General features: G+C 45.1%; 2 protein-coding genes across 2 annotated transcripts in view; one reads left to right on the forward strand and one right to left on the reverse strand.

The window, feature by feature from the left end:
• Window positions 1–2,452: 2,452 nt before the first annotated feature.
• On the forward strand, window positions 2,453–15,764 carry LOC105481977 (membrane bound ghrelin O-acyltransferase MBOAT4). The gene is made up of 3 exons (XM_011741779.2): window positions 2,453–2,571; window positions 8,665–8,889; window positions 14,531–15,764. The coding sequence occupies exons 1-3, from the start codon at window positions 2,453–2,455 to the stop codon at window positions 15,486–15,488; spliced, it is 1,302 nt and encodes a 433-aa protein (XP_011740081.2). The 3' UTR covers window positions 15,489–15,764.
• LOC105481976 (leptin receptor overlapping transcript like 1) overlaps window positions 9,074–16,942 on the reverse strand; it is a 43,928-nt gene continuing 36,059 nt past the window's right edge. The window contains exon 4 of the mRNA XM_011741777.3: window positions 9,074–10,146. Coding sequence (XP_011740079.2) covers window positions 9,916–10,146 — 231 coding nt within the window. The 3' untranslated portion in view covers window positions 9,074–9,915. The remainder of the gene's footprint in view (window positions 10,147–16,942) is intronic.

Below are 16,942 nucleotides of genomic sequence, written 5' to 3' on the forward strand. Positions count from 1 at the left end.
GAATAAGCCACCCATCTGTTTGGAAACATCCTTTCATAGAGAGCCAACTTAAGCATTTCCACTCTTCCAAAATCCTTTTCAATTCTCTATTTCTGCAGGTGATTATTTATTTATCCCCTTCTGTATGCCTGTGTACCTACCATTCTTTAACAAAGGTATTTATTTCCATTTCTGTCTCTCCAGTAGACTGAGAGCCACATGAGTGCAGGGACCATGTCTTACTCATTCCCATAATCGTAGTGCTTAGCAAAGAGCGTCATAAAATGGTAGCCCAATAATGCTCATAATGTTAATTATTCAATCACTTTACCTTCAGCTACATTCCATCAGCCAGCTTTATATGCCATGCTTTTACATGCTTTAGCTGATTTTCATAACGGTTCTGTTGAGACAGGCATAATTATGTCTAATTTTAAGGTGAAGCTTAGTCCCAGAGGGGTGATGTGACTTGCTCAAAGTTCCCCAATCAATAAGATTCTTTTGGATTTTCTTCTCTGTGCAGAGCAGTCTCTGATATGTTCGGGTCTATGTCTCCACCCAAATCTCATCCCCAGTTGTAATCCCCACGTGTTGAGGAAGGTAAGTGACTAGATTATGGGAGCGGTTTCCCCATGCTGTTCTCGTGATCATTCTCACGTGATAGTTCTCACAAGATCTGGTGGTTTTATAAATGGCAGTTTCTCTTACTTCTCTTTCCTGTCGCCTTGTGAAGAAGGTACTTGGTTCTCCTTTGCCTTCCACCATGACTGTAAGTTTCTGGAGGCCTCTCCAGCCATGCAGAACTGTGAGTCAATTAAACCTCTTTCCTCTATAAATTATCCAGTCTCAGGTAGTTCTTTATAGCAGGGTGAAAACGGATGAATACAGTCTTTCACTAAAGGATGGTCCTTGCCCTGAAGATGCTCATGTCAGAGTTTCCTGTCCTTTATTGACAGCTTGCTCATGCACATGCCTTTGGAGAGGCAAAAGAGCTGCTCAGGGACAGCCCTGGAATGCCCTGGGCTCAGGAGACGGATCGCTACTAGCCAAGAGACGCCTTGCCTCTAGGAAGTCTTCTTCTGTATTACTTGTCAAGAAAAGATTCCCTTGAAATGTTTCCCCTCTACACTTTGGTATCCTCAAAACCTTTGTTTTTTTTTTTACCCTGATACGGAGTTTCACTCTTGTTGCCCAGGCTGGAGTGCAGTGGCGTGATCTTGGCTCACTGCAACCTCTGACCCCTGGATTCAAGTGATTCTCCTGCCTCAGCCTCCTGAGTAGCTGGGATTACAGGTGTCCACTGCCATGCCCCGCTAAATGTTTGCATTTTTAGTAGAGACAGGGTTTTCCATGTTGGCCAGACTGGTCTTGACCTCCTGACCTCAGATGATCCACCCACCTTGGCCTCCCAAAGTGCTGGGATTGCAGGCGTGAGCCACCATGGCCGGCCTCCTCAAAATCTCTTCAACAAATATTGACTGGGTATATAGTATGTATTCAGCAGTGTTCTATGTGCTAGGGATATCGTAATCTATAAAACAAAGTCTTTCCCTTGTAGAGCTCACATTGTAAAGGGGGCAGGCAAATGAATTGAGAAATAGATACATAAGAGGGACTGATAGGAAAAAAAAGTAGCATAATGAGAAGAGTTATGGTGAGGAAGAGGAATCTTGGTTTTCGCCTTAAGAACCTGCCTCCAGCTGCATGCAGTTCCTCATGCCTATAATCTCAGCACTTTGGGAGGCTGAGGCAGGAGGATCGCTTAAGTCCAGGAGTTTGAGATCAGCCTTGCCAACTGAGGCAGGAGGATCGCTTGAGCCCAGGAGTTTGAGATCAGCCTCGCCAACATGGCAAAACCCCATCTCTACAAAAAAATATAAAAATTAGCTGGGTATGGTGGCACAGGCCTGTAGCCCCAGCTTCTCAGGAGGCTGAGGTGGGAGGATCACTCGAGCTGGGTAGGTGGAGGTTGCAGTAAGCTGAGGTTGCACTACTGTACTCCAGCCTGGGTGACAGAGCCAGACCCTATCTCAGAAAAAGAAAAAGAAAATAACCTGCTTCCCTTCCTCCTGGTCACATTCTTGTTTCCCCTTTTCAGTCCACAGAGTTGTCTGTCCACAGTTGGGAAATGAGATTTTTCATTAACTTAGTGAAGAAAATATGATAGCATGATGACTGGAAAGGCAAATAGTATGCTATGTCAATGAAACAAAACCACAACTCCCAAAAGCAATGTTTTTAGTGCATATCATGATTAATGTTACACCAAAATGTGTTTTGGTTTCCATAGTGCAGTTCCTCAATCAGAAAGCCAGTTTTATTCTGCTTATCTCCAGAGCTTTTGTTTGCCTTTTGCTCACCCTAGCCCCACTAAACCAGATAAAAAGACCAGAGAGCCTGGTTGAGATTACTCTTGGAGGAAGGCATCAGTTAAGGACACTGGAAAAGACAGGCTTTTTTGTTCTGGTTCCTAATGGAGTGGCTTCGGCTGTTCTTTCTCCATCCTGTATCATTTTACCAGGGGGCTGCATTTCCCTTTGCATTTCTGTTCAATTATCTCTGCATCATGGATTCATTCTCCACTCGTGCCAGGTAGGCTGGATGGCTATTTTTACTCTTATATCCAGAAATACGATAGTGACCGGGCGCGGTGGCTCACGCCTGTAATCCCTGCACTTTGGGAGGCTGAGACGGGCAGATCACTTGAGGCCAGGAGTTCGAGACCTGCCTGGCCAACATAGTGAAACCCTGTCTCTACTACAAATACAAAAAAAAATTAGCCAGGCATGGTGGCTCACGCCTATAGTTCCAGCTCCTCGGGAGGCTGAGGCAGGAGACTCGCTTAAGCCCAGGAGGTGGAGGTTGCAGTGAGCCGGGACTGCGCCATTGCACTCCAGCCTAGGCAATGGAGCAAGCCTCTACCAAAAAAAAAAAGAAAAGAAAAGAAAAGAAAAAGCCAGAAATACTATAGTACGGCAAAAAGCAGAGTAGACTGCAGATGTGAAGATTACAATACATTAATTACACTTGTTTTTAACTTACTGTCACTGTCACTGATTATTGATTGCTTGATAATGAGTATGTGTAATAGAGTAAAACTAAATTGGAAATTCACATCCTGTCTGCACTGACGTAAGTTTTGCTGGGTTCACGTTAAATGGCAAATGGATGAAAATAAACTCTCAGGAGAGACGGTAGTTGCAATGGTACAGGAATTCTCTAAATGGATACATCTCTGTCAACCATAGATCTCAGATATTCTTGAATAGACCTAATTTTATGGAATTTTATCATTTTCAATCAAATTACATTTCATACAAAGTTACATCAGTTTAAGTTTTATCATAACTAAATGTGATTTTTAAAGTGCCTTTATATGAATTCTCAGAGAAATGAAATAAGTCAAAATGAATCTTGTTAGATTAGCTATATGATCATTTGAAGTTCAAAAATTATTGTCACTAGAGATGTGATGACTTGATTTTAATGATTTTTTTAATATCAAATAACCTCAACACATTAGAGACAGTACCTATCTTTTTAGATTGTTCATGTAAGATTTTATTTTTTTAACATAGACAAAAGGCAAGAACTTAACTGAATATAGAACAGAAATGGCGAGTGTATTGTTAACGTGGCTACATGATTTTCTGTTAAATTGAAAAGTCGCAAATACATTTTTAATTTTATTTATTATATGTATTTTTGGAGACAGAGTCTCTCTCTGTCACCCAAGCTGGAGTGCAATGGCACGATCTTGGCTCATTGCAACCTCCACCTCCTGGGCTTGAGGGATTCTCCTGCCTCAGCCTTTCCAGTAGCTGGGACTACAGGTGCACGCCACCATTCCCAGCTAATTTGAAATACACTTTTAAAAATAATTCCAACTTTTATTTTAGATTCAGGGGGCATATGGGTAGGTTTGTTACATGGGTATATTGTATGATGCTGAGGTTTGAGGTACGATTGAGCCCATCACCCAGGTAGTGAGCACAGTACCCAACAGTAAGTTTTTCAACCCTTTTTCCTGGCAGTCCCTATTTTTAACAAGGTTTTGTGGAATGTCCTTTTGTAAAGTGAAAATCTGTTGCCAAAGGGCCACTTCCTAATAATTCACTTATTTTGGGAATTAGGATTTTTATATATTGGGTTTCTTAAATAAAATATAGCTGTATCTAACGATCAGTTAGGATTGTGGAATTTGATTAAACAATAGTATGATCACGTGTTCATGACTGTTAGATGGCCCTTAACTTCACTTATGGAGATTGGAGTTGGGGAACAGCTGTAAAGAAGTTTCCTTTTGAGAAAGAATCTCAAAACAATAAAGCAACGTGAGTGCAAAAATTAGGATTAATCCTCATGGAGTTACCTTAGGGTGAAGATTGCTTAGTTTCTGGCCAGACGCAGTGGCTCACACCTGTAATCCTAGTAATTGGGAGGCTAAGGCAAGTGGATAGCTTGAGCCCAGGCGTTTGAGACCTGCCTGGGCAACATGACAAAACCCCTGTCTCTACGAAAAGTACAAAAAATTAGCCAAGTGTGATGGTACACGCCTGTAGTCCCAGCTACTTAGGAGCCTGAGGCAGGAGGATGCCTTGAGCCCAAGAGGTTGAGGTTGTAGTAAGTCGTGATCATGCCACTGCACTCCAGCCTGGGCAGCAGGGCGAGACTGGAAATAAATAAAATAATAATAAAATAAAAATAAAAATAAAATAAAAAAGACTTCTCACTTTGGATTCAGCCTGTCAAAAAATAAAAATAAAATAAAAAAGACTTCTCACTTTGGATTCAGCCTGTTGAGTCCTAACTCCCTCACCTAACTAAGTGTCCGTGTGTATGTGAATATACTTCACCCAAATGCCCTCTTCTTATCTATAAAACAGAAAACATAATGCCTATCTCACGAGGTTATTTTAAATATTAAATAAATATATTTCTCATAAAGGATTATTAGCACAATGCCTAGAATGAAACAAGCAATCGCTAAGTCACACATTCTACATTGTCCATGTACAGACAATTTAATATTTATAAAACTCAAAGGGAGCTGCCTCTGGGTGGGAGGGTTGCTGTGTAAAGGATAAATGTTCCCCCTTTTGTTTTCCCATAGCAGGGAAGTGAAGGACCACAGTGTTAACTGGGGCGTTAAAAGGGGAAGTTACCCCAAGCACAGGCTCAAAGAGAAGCAAAGAAATGGCCCAGGCTTTTGAGTAACAGATGCTCTCACACTGAGACACTCAACGTTCTCCCCCAAGAAAAAAAGTGGGCCGGGCGCGGTGGCTCAAGCCTGTAATCCCAGCACTTTGGGAGGCCAAGACGGGCGGATCACGAGGTTAGGAGATCGACACCATCCTGGCTAACACGGTGAAACCCCGTCTCTACTAAAAAATACAAAAAACTAGCCGGGCGAGGTGGCGGGCGCCTGTAGTCCCAGCTGCTCCGGAGCCTGAGGCAGGAGAATGGCGTGAACCCGGGAGGCGGAGCTTGCAGTGAGCTGAGATCCGGCCACTGCACTCCAGCCTGGGCGACAGAGAGAGACTCTGCCTCAAAAAAAAAAAAAAAAGAAAAAAAGTGGTTCTTGCTAACCTGTGCCTGGCACTGTGCCCAGAGCCATGACACACATTTGCCTTGCAATGGTGTTTCCTGGTTGGTAGAGAAATTCTAAGCTTCTTTGACTCGCTTTCCCTGACCAGTCAGTCCTTTCTTCTTTTCTTCTTTTCTTTTCTTTTTTTTTTTTCTCTCTCTCTCTCTCTCTTTTTTTTTTTTTTTTTTTTTTTTTGAGACGGAGTCTCTCTCTATTACCCAGGCTGGAATGCAGCAGTGTGATCTCAGCTCACTGCAACCTCTGCCTCCTGAGCTCAAGCCATTTTCCTGCCTCAGTCTCTCGAGTAGCTGGGATTACAGGGGCCCGCCACCGCGCCCTACTAATTTTTTTTTTTTTTTTTTTGTATTTTTAGTAGAAACAAGGTTTCACCGTGTTAGCCAGGCTGGCCTTGAACTCCTGACTTCAAGTGATCTGCCCACCTCAGCCTCCCAAAGTGCTGGGATTACAAGCATGAGCCACCACTCCCAGCTATTCCACACTTTTTCTGACCCCTTCATTAAACTTTATTAATTTGGCACCAATTAAAAAACAAGCCTCCATATAATGCAGAAGGAAGAACCAAGTGTGCATAATGTGAACCTTCCCAGGCCTCTGCAGATCCGCATCTCCTTGGCTTCTGAGAGAGGCATGATTCACAAACCATTTCATCAATGTGGGTATTTTACAACATTAAAAAAAAACACTGGCCAGGCACCCTGGCTCACGCCTGTAATCCCAAGACTTTGGGAAGCCAAGGCAGGAGGATTGCATGAGTCTGGGAGTTCGAGACCAGCCTGGGCAACACGGCAAATCCCCATCTCTACAAAAAATATTTTAAAAATTAGCCAGGTATGGTGGTGTGTGCCAATAGTCCCAGCTACTAGGGAGGCTGAAGTGGGAGGATTTCTTGAGCTGGGGAGGTCAAGGCTGCAGTGAGTCATGATCGTGCCACTGCACTCCAGCCTGGGCAACAGGGACCCTGTCTTAAAAACAAGACAAACACTGCTCTTTTCCTCCCTGGCCACCTGAAAATTGGCCACTGTGATGAAAGACACAGCAGCTATCCAGACAAAGGAGTTCATAATCAACTGACAACGTCGGTGGAAACATATGGTCGTGGTCATCCTTCACTCTGGGAAGGCAACAGTACTGAGAAAGAAATTTGGGAAAAACTAGCCAAAATGTACAAGATCTCCTGGACATGATATATAAGATGGAGATCATCTTTGTATTTAGATTCTGACCGCATTTTGTTGTAGCAAGATAACTGGCATGATTTATGATTCCCTGGATTATGCAAAAAAAAAAAGTGAACCCAAGCGTAATCTTGCAAGACATAGCCCAGATGAGAGAAAACGACACCAAGAAAACAGCAAAAGGAATGCAAGGACAGAATGAAGAAAGTCAGGGGGCCCCAAAAGCCAGTGTTGGTGCTGACAAAAAGGAGTCCAGATTCTGCAATGGCCGGGCGCGGTGACTCACACCTGTAACCCCAGGACTTTGGGAGGCTGAGATGGGCATATCACCTTAGGTACAGTGTCTTAACACTGTACCAGGAGTTTGAGACAGTGTCTAAGACTGAGGCCAGGAGTTAAAGAGCAGCCTGGCCAACATGGCGAAACCCCATCTCTACTAAAAATGCAAAAATTAGCCAGGCATAGTGGCAGGTGCCTGTAATCCCAGCTACTCCGGAGGCTGAGGCAGGAGGATCGCTTGAACCCGGGAGACAGAGGTTGCAGCGAGCCAAGGTCACACCACTGCACTCCAGCCCAGGCAACAGAGTGAGACTCCGTATAAAAAAAAGAAAAAAAGATTCAGCAATGACTTCATCTGCGGTGATTGTGGCGATTTTTCATGACAGGATATAATAAACTGTAACAAGCTTTTGGGTTTTTTTAGAGATAAGATCTTGCACTGTTACCCAAACTGGAGTGCAATGGTGCGATCACGGCTCAAGTGTAGCCTCTAACTCCTGGGCTCAAGCGATCTTCCCCCCTCAGACTCCTGAGTAGCTAGGACTACAGGTGTGCCACCATGCATGGCTATTAAAAAATTTTTTTGTAGAGATGAGATCTTGCTATATTGCCCAGGCTGCTCTCAAACACTGGCCTCAAGTGATTTTCCCTCCTTGGACTCCCAGAGTGTTGAGATTACAAGTGTGAGCCACTGTGCCTGGCCTAAACTGTATAAACTTTAATAAAACAAAATCCTAACTTATAAGATCTTAAGATGCAGTAGTGAGGATGAAGGGTGGATATAAAGATTTTTCTGAGTTTTCACTTTTCAAAGGGAAGTATTGAGTCTCCTTTCTCTGTCAGCCTCTGGAATGCTTCCGGGTCGCGTAACCCTGTGAAAAGGAAGGCGCTTGTCTTGAGAGGATGTCTTGGGCGCTCTTCTAGATCCTTTACACTAGGTTCACAGCACGTTTCAGTCAGACGACGTACCAGGAGATTTCAAAGATGTCCTTGCTAGCCAGACTTTCAGGACTGTCAGGGGCAGGTGGTGGAATACCTTGGGTGGGAATCGCTTGAATGGTGGGCATCAAAGAGAGAGGTTCCAGGGCCACTAAGGCAGAATTGAGATTTGTCTCCAGGCCAGGGATGTAGCTCATGCCTGTAATCCTATCACTTTGGGAGGCCAAGGCAGGAGGATCGCTTGAGGCCAGGAGTTTGAGACTGGGCAACACACCAAGACCCCATCTCTAAAAAAATAAAAAGTTAACAGGCATGGTGGTGCATGCCTTTAGTCCATCCCAGGTGGGAGGATCACTGGAGCCCAGGAGGTCAAGGCTGTGGTGAGCCATGATTGCAACTCTGTACTCACCCTGGGAGACAGAAAGAGACCCTGTCTCAAAAAAAAAAAAAAAAAAAAAAAAAGATTTGTCTCCAAGGCGGAGGTTTACAAATTTACCCTGGCTCTTTCTCCTGTGATTCTTTTCTTCTGAAGAGCAAAAGGAAGGCCCCAGAGTGCTAACAGCACGGCTACTTTAGGTGTTGTGTGGGGCCTACCTAGATGGGGTTCCCTGGAGTGACATCTGCAGTGATTCCTTTGCTGCGTGGTTCTAAGTCATTTTCCCCAGGGTGTCCCTTCTCTTTCAGGTACCTCTTTCTCCTGGCTGGAGGAGGTGCCCTGGCCGTGGCTGCCATGGGTCCCTATGCCGTGCTCGTCTTCACCCCTGCTGTCTGCGCTGTGGCTCTCCTCTGTTCCCTGGACCCGCAGCAAGTCCACAGGTGGACCTTCTGCTTTCAGATGAGCTGGCAGACCTTGTGTCACCTGGGTCTGCACTACACTGAGTATTATCTGCATGAGCCTCCTTCCGTGAGGTAAGCAGACTGTTCATTGGTCATGCTCAGCCCTCCCGCGGTTTGCTTGTACCATGGCGGTAGCAGAGAGAACCTGGGTGTTGGGTTGGAATCCTGATTCTTCCACATTTGACCAGTGTGACCTTGAGCAAGTCATTTTACCTCTTTCAGACTCATATCTTTTTCTGGAAAAAGACATGGGGCTAACAATAGTGTGTTGCAAGATTGTCGTGAATGTTAATTAACCACCCAATGGGTTCACCTTCTCCACTGCCTAGACAGACAGGGGAATTGCAATAGAGAAAGAGTAATTCCCAGAGAACTGGCTATGCAGGAGACAGGAGTTTTATTATTACTCCAAGCATTCAGGGTCATCATAATCAGCTTCCCCGAGCATTTGGGGATCAGAGTGTTTAAGGATAATTTGGTGGGTAGGGGGAGGCCAGTGAGTTGAGAGTGCTGATTGGTTGGGTTGGAGACGAAATCATAGGGAGTCGGAGCTGTCTTCTTGTACTGAGTCAGATCCTGGGTGGGGGCCACAAGATCAGATGAGCCAGTTTATCGATCTGGGCAGTGCCAGCTGACCCATCAAGGGCAGGGTCTGCAAAATATCTCAAGCACTGATCTTAGGCCTTAGTATAGTAATGTTATCCCCAGGAGCAATTTGGGGAGGGTCAGAACCTTGTCATCTCCAGCTGCATGACTCCTAAACCATAATTTCTAATCTTCTGGCAATTGTTAGTCCTACAAAGGCAGTCTAGTTTCCAGGCAAGAAGGGGGTTTGTTTTGGGAAAAGACTGTGATCGTCTTTGTTTTAAACTATAAGCTATAAACTAAGTTCCTCCCAAAACGAGTCCCAGGAATGAACAAGGACAGCTTGGACGTTAGAAGCAAGATGGAGTTGGTTAGGTCAGACTTCTTTCACTGTCTCAGTGATAATTTTGCAATGGCAGTTTCATTAGAATGAATATAAATGTGATTCTGTATCTAATCATCGCTGCCACGTGTTGCCTACCTGGTGCAGTGTTTGGCACTGAGCAGTAGCTGTCATTGTGCCTGAGAGGGAGGGCAAAGCAGGAATCCTAGAGCCCACAGAGCAGGCCTGCCCAGAAGTGACTCAGCACTGCCTGCCAGCCTCAGCACGGGCTGAGTGGACACTCCGCTTGCAGGTATCAATCTTCCCATGGTGGCTTCTGGGAGAGGCAGCTGCTGCGTCAGTGTTTCTCTTCCTTCAGACTCAGCTGTTCCCATCTTGCTGAAGAAGAATAGGCACCCCATCTAGAAAACAGAAATCAAGAGCTAATTACAGTCTAGAGAAGTGTTGTCATGAATCAGCAAGATCCATGAGATGAGGGGAAACATTGCTTTGTGATCTGGAGATCTCATGTTCCTGGCTCTCTCTGGTGATCACAGTTGGCTTCAGGGTCACTCGGTGCACAGAGGCTGTGATGCTCCATGTGGTCACCCATCTGATTCTAGCCTGTGGTTGGTTCACTTGCTTTGCCATCCTGACTATACCCAGAATTTTTTTTTTTTTCCTATGAAGACTATTTTCAGCCGGGCACAGTGGCTCACTCCCGTAATCCCAACATTTTGGGAGGCCAAGGTGGGCAGATCACTTGAGGCCAGGAGTTCAAGACCAGCCTGGCCAACGTGGCGAAATCCCATATCTGCTAAAAATACAAAAATTAGCTGGGCATTGTGGCGGATGCCTGGAATCCCAGCTACTCGGGAGGCTGAGACAGGAGATTGCATCACTGCACTCCAGCCTGGGTGACAGAGGGAGACACTGTCTCAAAAAAAAAAAAAAAAAAAAAAAAAGACTATTTTCACCAAAAGCTTCAGGTTGGCTGCTCTAAGGAAAAGGCAAGATGGCAGGTGGGTGGGGTGTAGGAAGTACCAAATGGGATGGAGTGAATCAGGATTTCAGTAGGGAGCTGGGGCCTGATGGGGCTGGGAGGGCAAGTTGAACAAGAGCTGGCTGGATGTGAGGGAGGCTGGAGCAGACCTGGAATGGGGGGCTCTGCTAGTCGAGCAGGGCTGCTGCCATCACACGGTGCCACAGACTGGGTGGCTCAAACAACAGAAATTCATTTCCTCACAGTTCTGGAGGCTGAAAGTCACTGATGATGGCGTCAGCAGGGCTGGGTTCTTCTGAGGCCATTCTCGTGGCTTGCAGGTGGCAGTGTCCCCCTGTGTCCGTGTGATGGTCACTCCTCTGCCTGTGCGTGCATCAGTGTCCTAATTGTCTGTTCTCATAAGGACTCTGTGCATGTTAGATTAGCGCCCATCCTAATGACCTCATTGAACCTTAATCACATCTTCAAAGACCCTAACTCCACATACAGCTGCATTCTAAGGTACTGGGGTCAGGCCATTAGCACACGAATTTTGGGGGCACATTCAGTCCATGAAAGAGAGTGAGTGAGCAGGGTTTGGTGGCATTTGGAGGCTACCTTGCTTCCAGTGAGAATCAGTCAAGTAAGCAGGTCAGTTTTTCTTAAATCTTCAGACACACGGATAGAGACAGCAGCAGCTGGAAGACTGTTGTTTCCTCTCCACAAGACAGCGTTTCTGATTGTAGAGTGTGTCATTGTAATTTTCTTTCCTTTTTTTTTTTTTTTTGAGACGGGGTCTCGCTCTGTTGCCCAGGCTGGAGTGCAGTGGCATGCTCATAGCTCACTGCAGCCTCGACCTCCCGGGCTCAAGCAATCCTCCCACCTCAGCCTCCTCAGTAGCTGGGACCACAGGCATGCGCCACCACATAGGGCTAATTTTTCATATTTTTTGTAGAAATGGGGTTTTGCCATGTTGCCCAGGCTGGTCTCAAACTCCTGGGCTCAAGTGATCAGCCCACCTCACCTCAGCCTCCCAAAGTGCTGGGATTATAGGCGTGAGCCACTGTGCCCAGCCTGATTTTCATTCTTTGTTCTCCTCAATGATCTTGCCAGCAGGATCTTTGATGGTGAACCAGTAAGAGCTCAGGGGATTGGTTAAGACCATATTTCAAATTGCTGATGGCTCAGCACACACTGTGATCCATTCCTCAATACAAATCCCACATTAGGCAAAGTCTTACAGCCAGGGCCCGGTTTGTATTTAAAATCTTCAGCTTCCTATCTTTTCTTCACTACCAAGTTTTTGTTTCCTCTATGGCAAATTTCTCCCAAGTCTCTGATCCTAATCGTTGTAGGCCTTTCTTGGAAATATTATAATCAACATTGCCCACAATGTTCCTCATCATTCTCTTATTTGCATCTCTGACTAATATTTAATTTCCCCATTTACTTGATCCTGCCTGATGTCATCCTAAATAACAAACAGAAAGAGGCTCCCTAAAAGAAAATGATGGGGCTAGGCGTGGTGGCTCACACCTATAATCCCAGCCCTTTGGGAGACTGAGGCAGGTGGATCACTTGAGCCCAGGAGTTTGAGACCAGCCTGGCCAACATAGCGAAACCCTGTCTCTACAAAAATAACCCACAGAAATTAACTAGGTGTGGTAGCACATGTCTGTAGTCCCAGCTTCTCAGGAGGGAGAGAGGGGAGGATCACTTGAGTCTGGGAGGCAGTGGTTGCAGTGAGCCAATATGGTGCCGCTGCACTCCAGGCTGGTTGATAGAGTGAGACCGTGTCTCAGGAAAAACAACACAAGAAAAAAGAAAAGAAAAGAAAAAAACGATGCTTATGGCTGGGAGCAGTGGCTCACACCTGTAATCCTAGCACTTTGGGAGGCCAAGGCGGGCGGATCACCTGAGATCGGGAGTTCAAGACCAGCCTGGCAGACATGGCGAAACCCTGTCTCTACTAAAAATACAAAAATTAGCTGGGCGTGGTGGCGTGCACCTGTAATTGCAGCTACTCAGGAGGCTGAGGCAGGAGAATCGCTTGAACCCAGGAGGCAGCAAAGGTTGCAGTGGGCTGAGATTGCGCCACTGCACTCCAGCCTGGGCCACAGAGCGAGACTCCGTCTCCAAAAATAAAAAATAAGAAAAGAAAATGATACGTATTTAGGGATTGGCATTACAGTGGGAATATGTGTGCCATAGTATGTGTATTCAGGTAGGTAAAGGAAGACAAAGTTTTTGTTTGGATGGTTGGTTGGTTGGTTGGTTTTTTTGAGATGGAGTCTCGCTCTGTCACTAGGCTGGCATGCAGTGACACAATGTCAGCTCACTGCAACCTCCGCCTCCCAGGTTCCAGCGATTCTCCTGCCTCAGCCTCCCGAGTAGCTGGGACTACAGGCACGCACCACCACGCCCAGCTAATTTTTGTATTTTTAGTAGAGATGGGGTTTCACCGTATTGGCCAGGAGGGTCTCGATCTCTTGACCTTGTTGATCCATCTGCCTCAGCCTCCCAAAGTGCTGAGATTACAGGTGTGAGCCACCGTGCCCAGCCAGTAAGAGAAAGTGTTTTAAGAGAAAAATAAGGAGGATTACATAACTGTGTTGAAATCATTATCCTTGAATACAGGATCAATGACAAGGGTGATGCCAGCCTGTGGTTGGGCGGGCAGTGGCTGGGCAGGTGACCTCACAAAAGTATTTTTTGGGTAGGGTTGCAATGGTTCTTGTGCACGGTTGTGGTTTTTGCAGTCTTTTGTGGTAGTTTTTGTTATCTGACATACAAGCATTGAGAACCCTCTCTTCATACCTTTCCCTGGCTCTGTTTGTCAGAATTGTTTTGTTTTGTTTTGCTTTTTAACACAAGTGACTTCGTTTTTTTTTTTTTTCTTTTTCTTTTTCTTTTTTTTTGAGACAGGGTCTCACTTGGATGCCTAGGCTGGAGTGCAGTGGTGCAATCATAGCTCACTGCAGCCTTGAACTCCTGGGCTCAAGGGTTCCACCCATGTCAGCCTCCCAAAGCGATGGGATTACAGGCATGACCCACTGCACCCAGCCATGATTCCATTTTTATTCCCACAGCTTTCAAATTGGAGTAGGGTGTGGTTCTGAATTAATTCAAGAGTCTTCAGCTGTTAAAGTAAAATTTCCCAGGCAAATTCTCCTATTCAGGATGGAAGATTTCAGGATAGAAGATGGGATGGATCTCTGAGATCCCTGGGAAGCTTCTCAAGTTGAACATGAGTGTAAATGTGTGCATCTTTTTTTCTTTAAAACAAACAAAATATATATGCAATATACATACATATTCCTATAGATATACATATACTTACTTATAAAAAACACATGATCATTACAAAAAATTCAAACAAAGCAAAAAGTGAAAGATCTTCTTATGCTAGTCTCATTCCCTAGAGGTAACTACTCTTAAAAGTTTGGGGTATATTAGTCTAGACTTAAGCTCCACTGTATACTTAAGATCTGTAAATATTGCTGGGGGTGGTGGCTCACACCTGTAATCCCAGTTTACACTCTCAAAGTGTAATCCCAGCACTTTGGGAGGCCGAGACTGGCAGATTGCTTAAGCCCAGGAGTTTGAGATCAGCCTGGGCAACATAGTAAGACCCCATCTCTATAAAAAATAAATAAGATTTATTTATTTTAAGATTTATTTTTTGTGGGGTCCTGCAGGCCATGAGATTAATCTTAGCTATACAGACCTATGTATTTCCTGTGAGATCATGTATGACAGACTGGAATAAAAGAAAGAGAATAAATACAGAGTGTTTTTATGTTTTTAAAAAAATTATCTTGCAGGTTCTGCATCACTCTTTCTTCTCTCATGCTCTTGACCCAGAGGGTCACGTCCCTCTCTCTGGACATTTGTGAGGGGAAAGTGGAGGCAGCATCCAGAGGCATCAGGAGCAGGAGCTCTTTGTCTGAGCATGTGTGTAAGGCACTGCCCTATTTCAGCTACTTGCTCTTTTTCCCTGCTCTCCTGGGAGGCTCTCTGTGCTCCTTCCAGCGATTTCAGGCTTGTGTTCAAGGGTCCAGTGCTTTGTATCCCAGGTACTCTTTCTGGGCTCTGAGCTGGAGGGGTCTGCAGATTCTTGGACTAGAATGCATCAACGTGGCAGTGAGCAGGATGGTGGATGCAGGAGCAGGACTGACCGATTGCCAGCAATTTGAGTGCATCTATGTTGTGTGGACCACAGCTGGGCTTTTCAAGCTCACCTACTACTCCCACTGGATCCTGGATGACTCCCTCCTCCACGCAGCGGGCTTTGGGTCTGAGCTTGGTCAGAGCCCCGGAGAGGAGGGATATATCCCTGATGCGGACATCTGGACCCTGGAAAGAACCCACAGGATATCTGTGTTTGCAAGAAAGTGGAACCAAAGCACAGCCCGATGGCTCCGACGGCTTGTATTCCAGCACAGCAGGGCTTGGCCGTTGTTGCAGACATTTGCCTTCTCTGCCTGGTGGCACGGACTCCATCCAGGACAGGTGTTTGGTTTCCTTTGCTGGGCCGTGATGGTGGAAGCTGACTACGTGATTCACTCCTTTGCCAATGAGTTTATCAGATCCTGGCCCATGAGGCTGTTCTACAGAACCCTCACCTGGGCCCACACCCAGTTGATCATTGCCTACATCATGCTGGCTGTGGAGGTCAGGAGCCTCTCCTCTCTCTGGTTGCTCTGTAATTCGTACAACAGTGTCTTTCCCGTGGTGTACTGTATTCTGCTTTTGCTATTGGTGAAGAAAGCACAAATGTAAGTGACATCTTTCCCTGGCTTTCATCTTATACACCCATGAAACAGTTTAGAAAGTGCCAGATGACGCATCAATAATGCGTACATTTGAACTTTTCCATAATAAAAATTTTTCTAAAGTTTTAGATGAATATACCCAGTGACTTGCAGTAGGAATTTGTGTATCTACTTTAGCAAGCTATTCTGCTGGTACTGAGGATACGAAAGGGAAAAATATGTGGTTTCTTCCCATAAGGTTTACAGTCTAGATGGGGAAGCAAAGATTAAGTAAAGTGATACATAAAAACACAAGGTGCTGTGAACGAGATGGCAAACGCTCTATATATAGACACCCCAAAATTGAGTGTTCAGCTGGCCCACCTGATCCTGGAATGGGAGCTTTAGCAACACAAAACCAAAACAAAACCTAATTCATTATCACATTGGTTTGTTATGTGGACTACAGACTCATATCCATTATTAAGTTTGAAAATTTTTTTCTAAATTTGAAAATTTGGGCCAGGTACAGTGGTTCATACCTGTAATCCCAGCACTTTGCAAGGCTGAGGTGGAAGGATTGCTTGAGGCCAGGAGTTTGAGACCAGGTTGGGCAACAGAGCAAGACCTTGTCTCAAAATATATATATGTGTGTGTGTGTGTGTGTATATGTATATGTATATTTGGGTGGGCATGGTGTATGCACCTAAAGACCTAGCTCCTCTGGAGGCTGAGAAGGATCTCTTGAGTCCAGGAGTTTGAGGCTGCAGTGAGCTGTGATTGTGCCACTGCACTCCAGCCTGGATGATAGAGGAAGACCCCATATGCTAAAAAACTTTTTTGGCCCGGGTGCGGTGACTCACACCTGTAATCCCAGCACTTTGGGAGGCCAAGGCGGGCAGATCACAAAGTCAGGAGTTCAAGACCAACCTGGCCAATATGGTGAAACCCCCTGTCTACTAAAAATACAAAAATTAGCCAGACGTGGTGGCGGGTGCCTATAGTCCCAGCTACTCAGGAGGCTGAGGCAGGAGAATTGCTTGAATCTGGGGTGTGGAGGTTGCAGTGAGCCGAGATCACACCATCACACTCCAGCCTGGGCAACAGAGCAAGACTCTATCTCAAAAAAAAAAAAAATTTTTTTCGAAAATTTGAAAAAAAATTGTCCTAAAAATAAATGGCTGATATTATTCCCAGAGATATGTTAATAAAGTAAAAACCCACATGATAACTATTTACATAATTGTTAAATACAAAGCTGACTCATAAACATGTCTTACAAAGAGATCAAAAACAGGAAGTAAACACTAATGTGACTTTGAGGGTGGGTTTGATTCTTTTTTTTCTTGGCATATCCTAAATAACTCCCTCTGTTTCTTCCTGTTAGAATTTAAAATACGCAAGAGAAAAGTATCAGGACTTCCAAATTATGCAGTAGCAATGTCATTTAACTAGCACTTACAAATTACTGCCACATCTGCA

This window comes from Macaca nemestrina, chromosome 8 (genome assembly GCF_043159975.1).
Source record: "Macaca nemestrina isolate mMacNem1 chromosome 8, mMacNem.hap1, whole genome shotgun sequence".
Classification (NCBI taxonomy): Eukaryota; Metazoa; Chordata; class Mammalia; order Primates; family Cercopithecidae; genus Macaca; species Macaca nemestrina.

What these genes read in the sequence shown, in the direction of transcription:
- LOC105481977 (XM_011741779.2), top strand. Translation starts at nt 2,453, where the DNA reads ATGGAGTGGCTTCGGCTGTTCTTTCTCCATCCTGTATCATTTTACCAG. An exon ending in TCATTCTCCACTCGTGCCAG is followed by an intron (nt 2,572 to 8,664) that starts GTAGGCTGGATG and finishes CTTCTCTTTCAG; the next exon opens with GTACCTCTTTCTCCTGGCTG. An exon ending in CATGAGCCTCCTTCCGTGAG is followed by an intron (nt 8,890 to 14,530) that starts GTAAGCAGACTG and finishes ATTATCTTGCAG; the next exon opens with GTTCTGCATCACTCTTTCTT.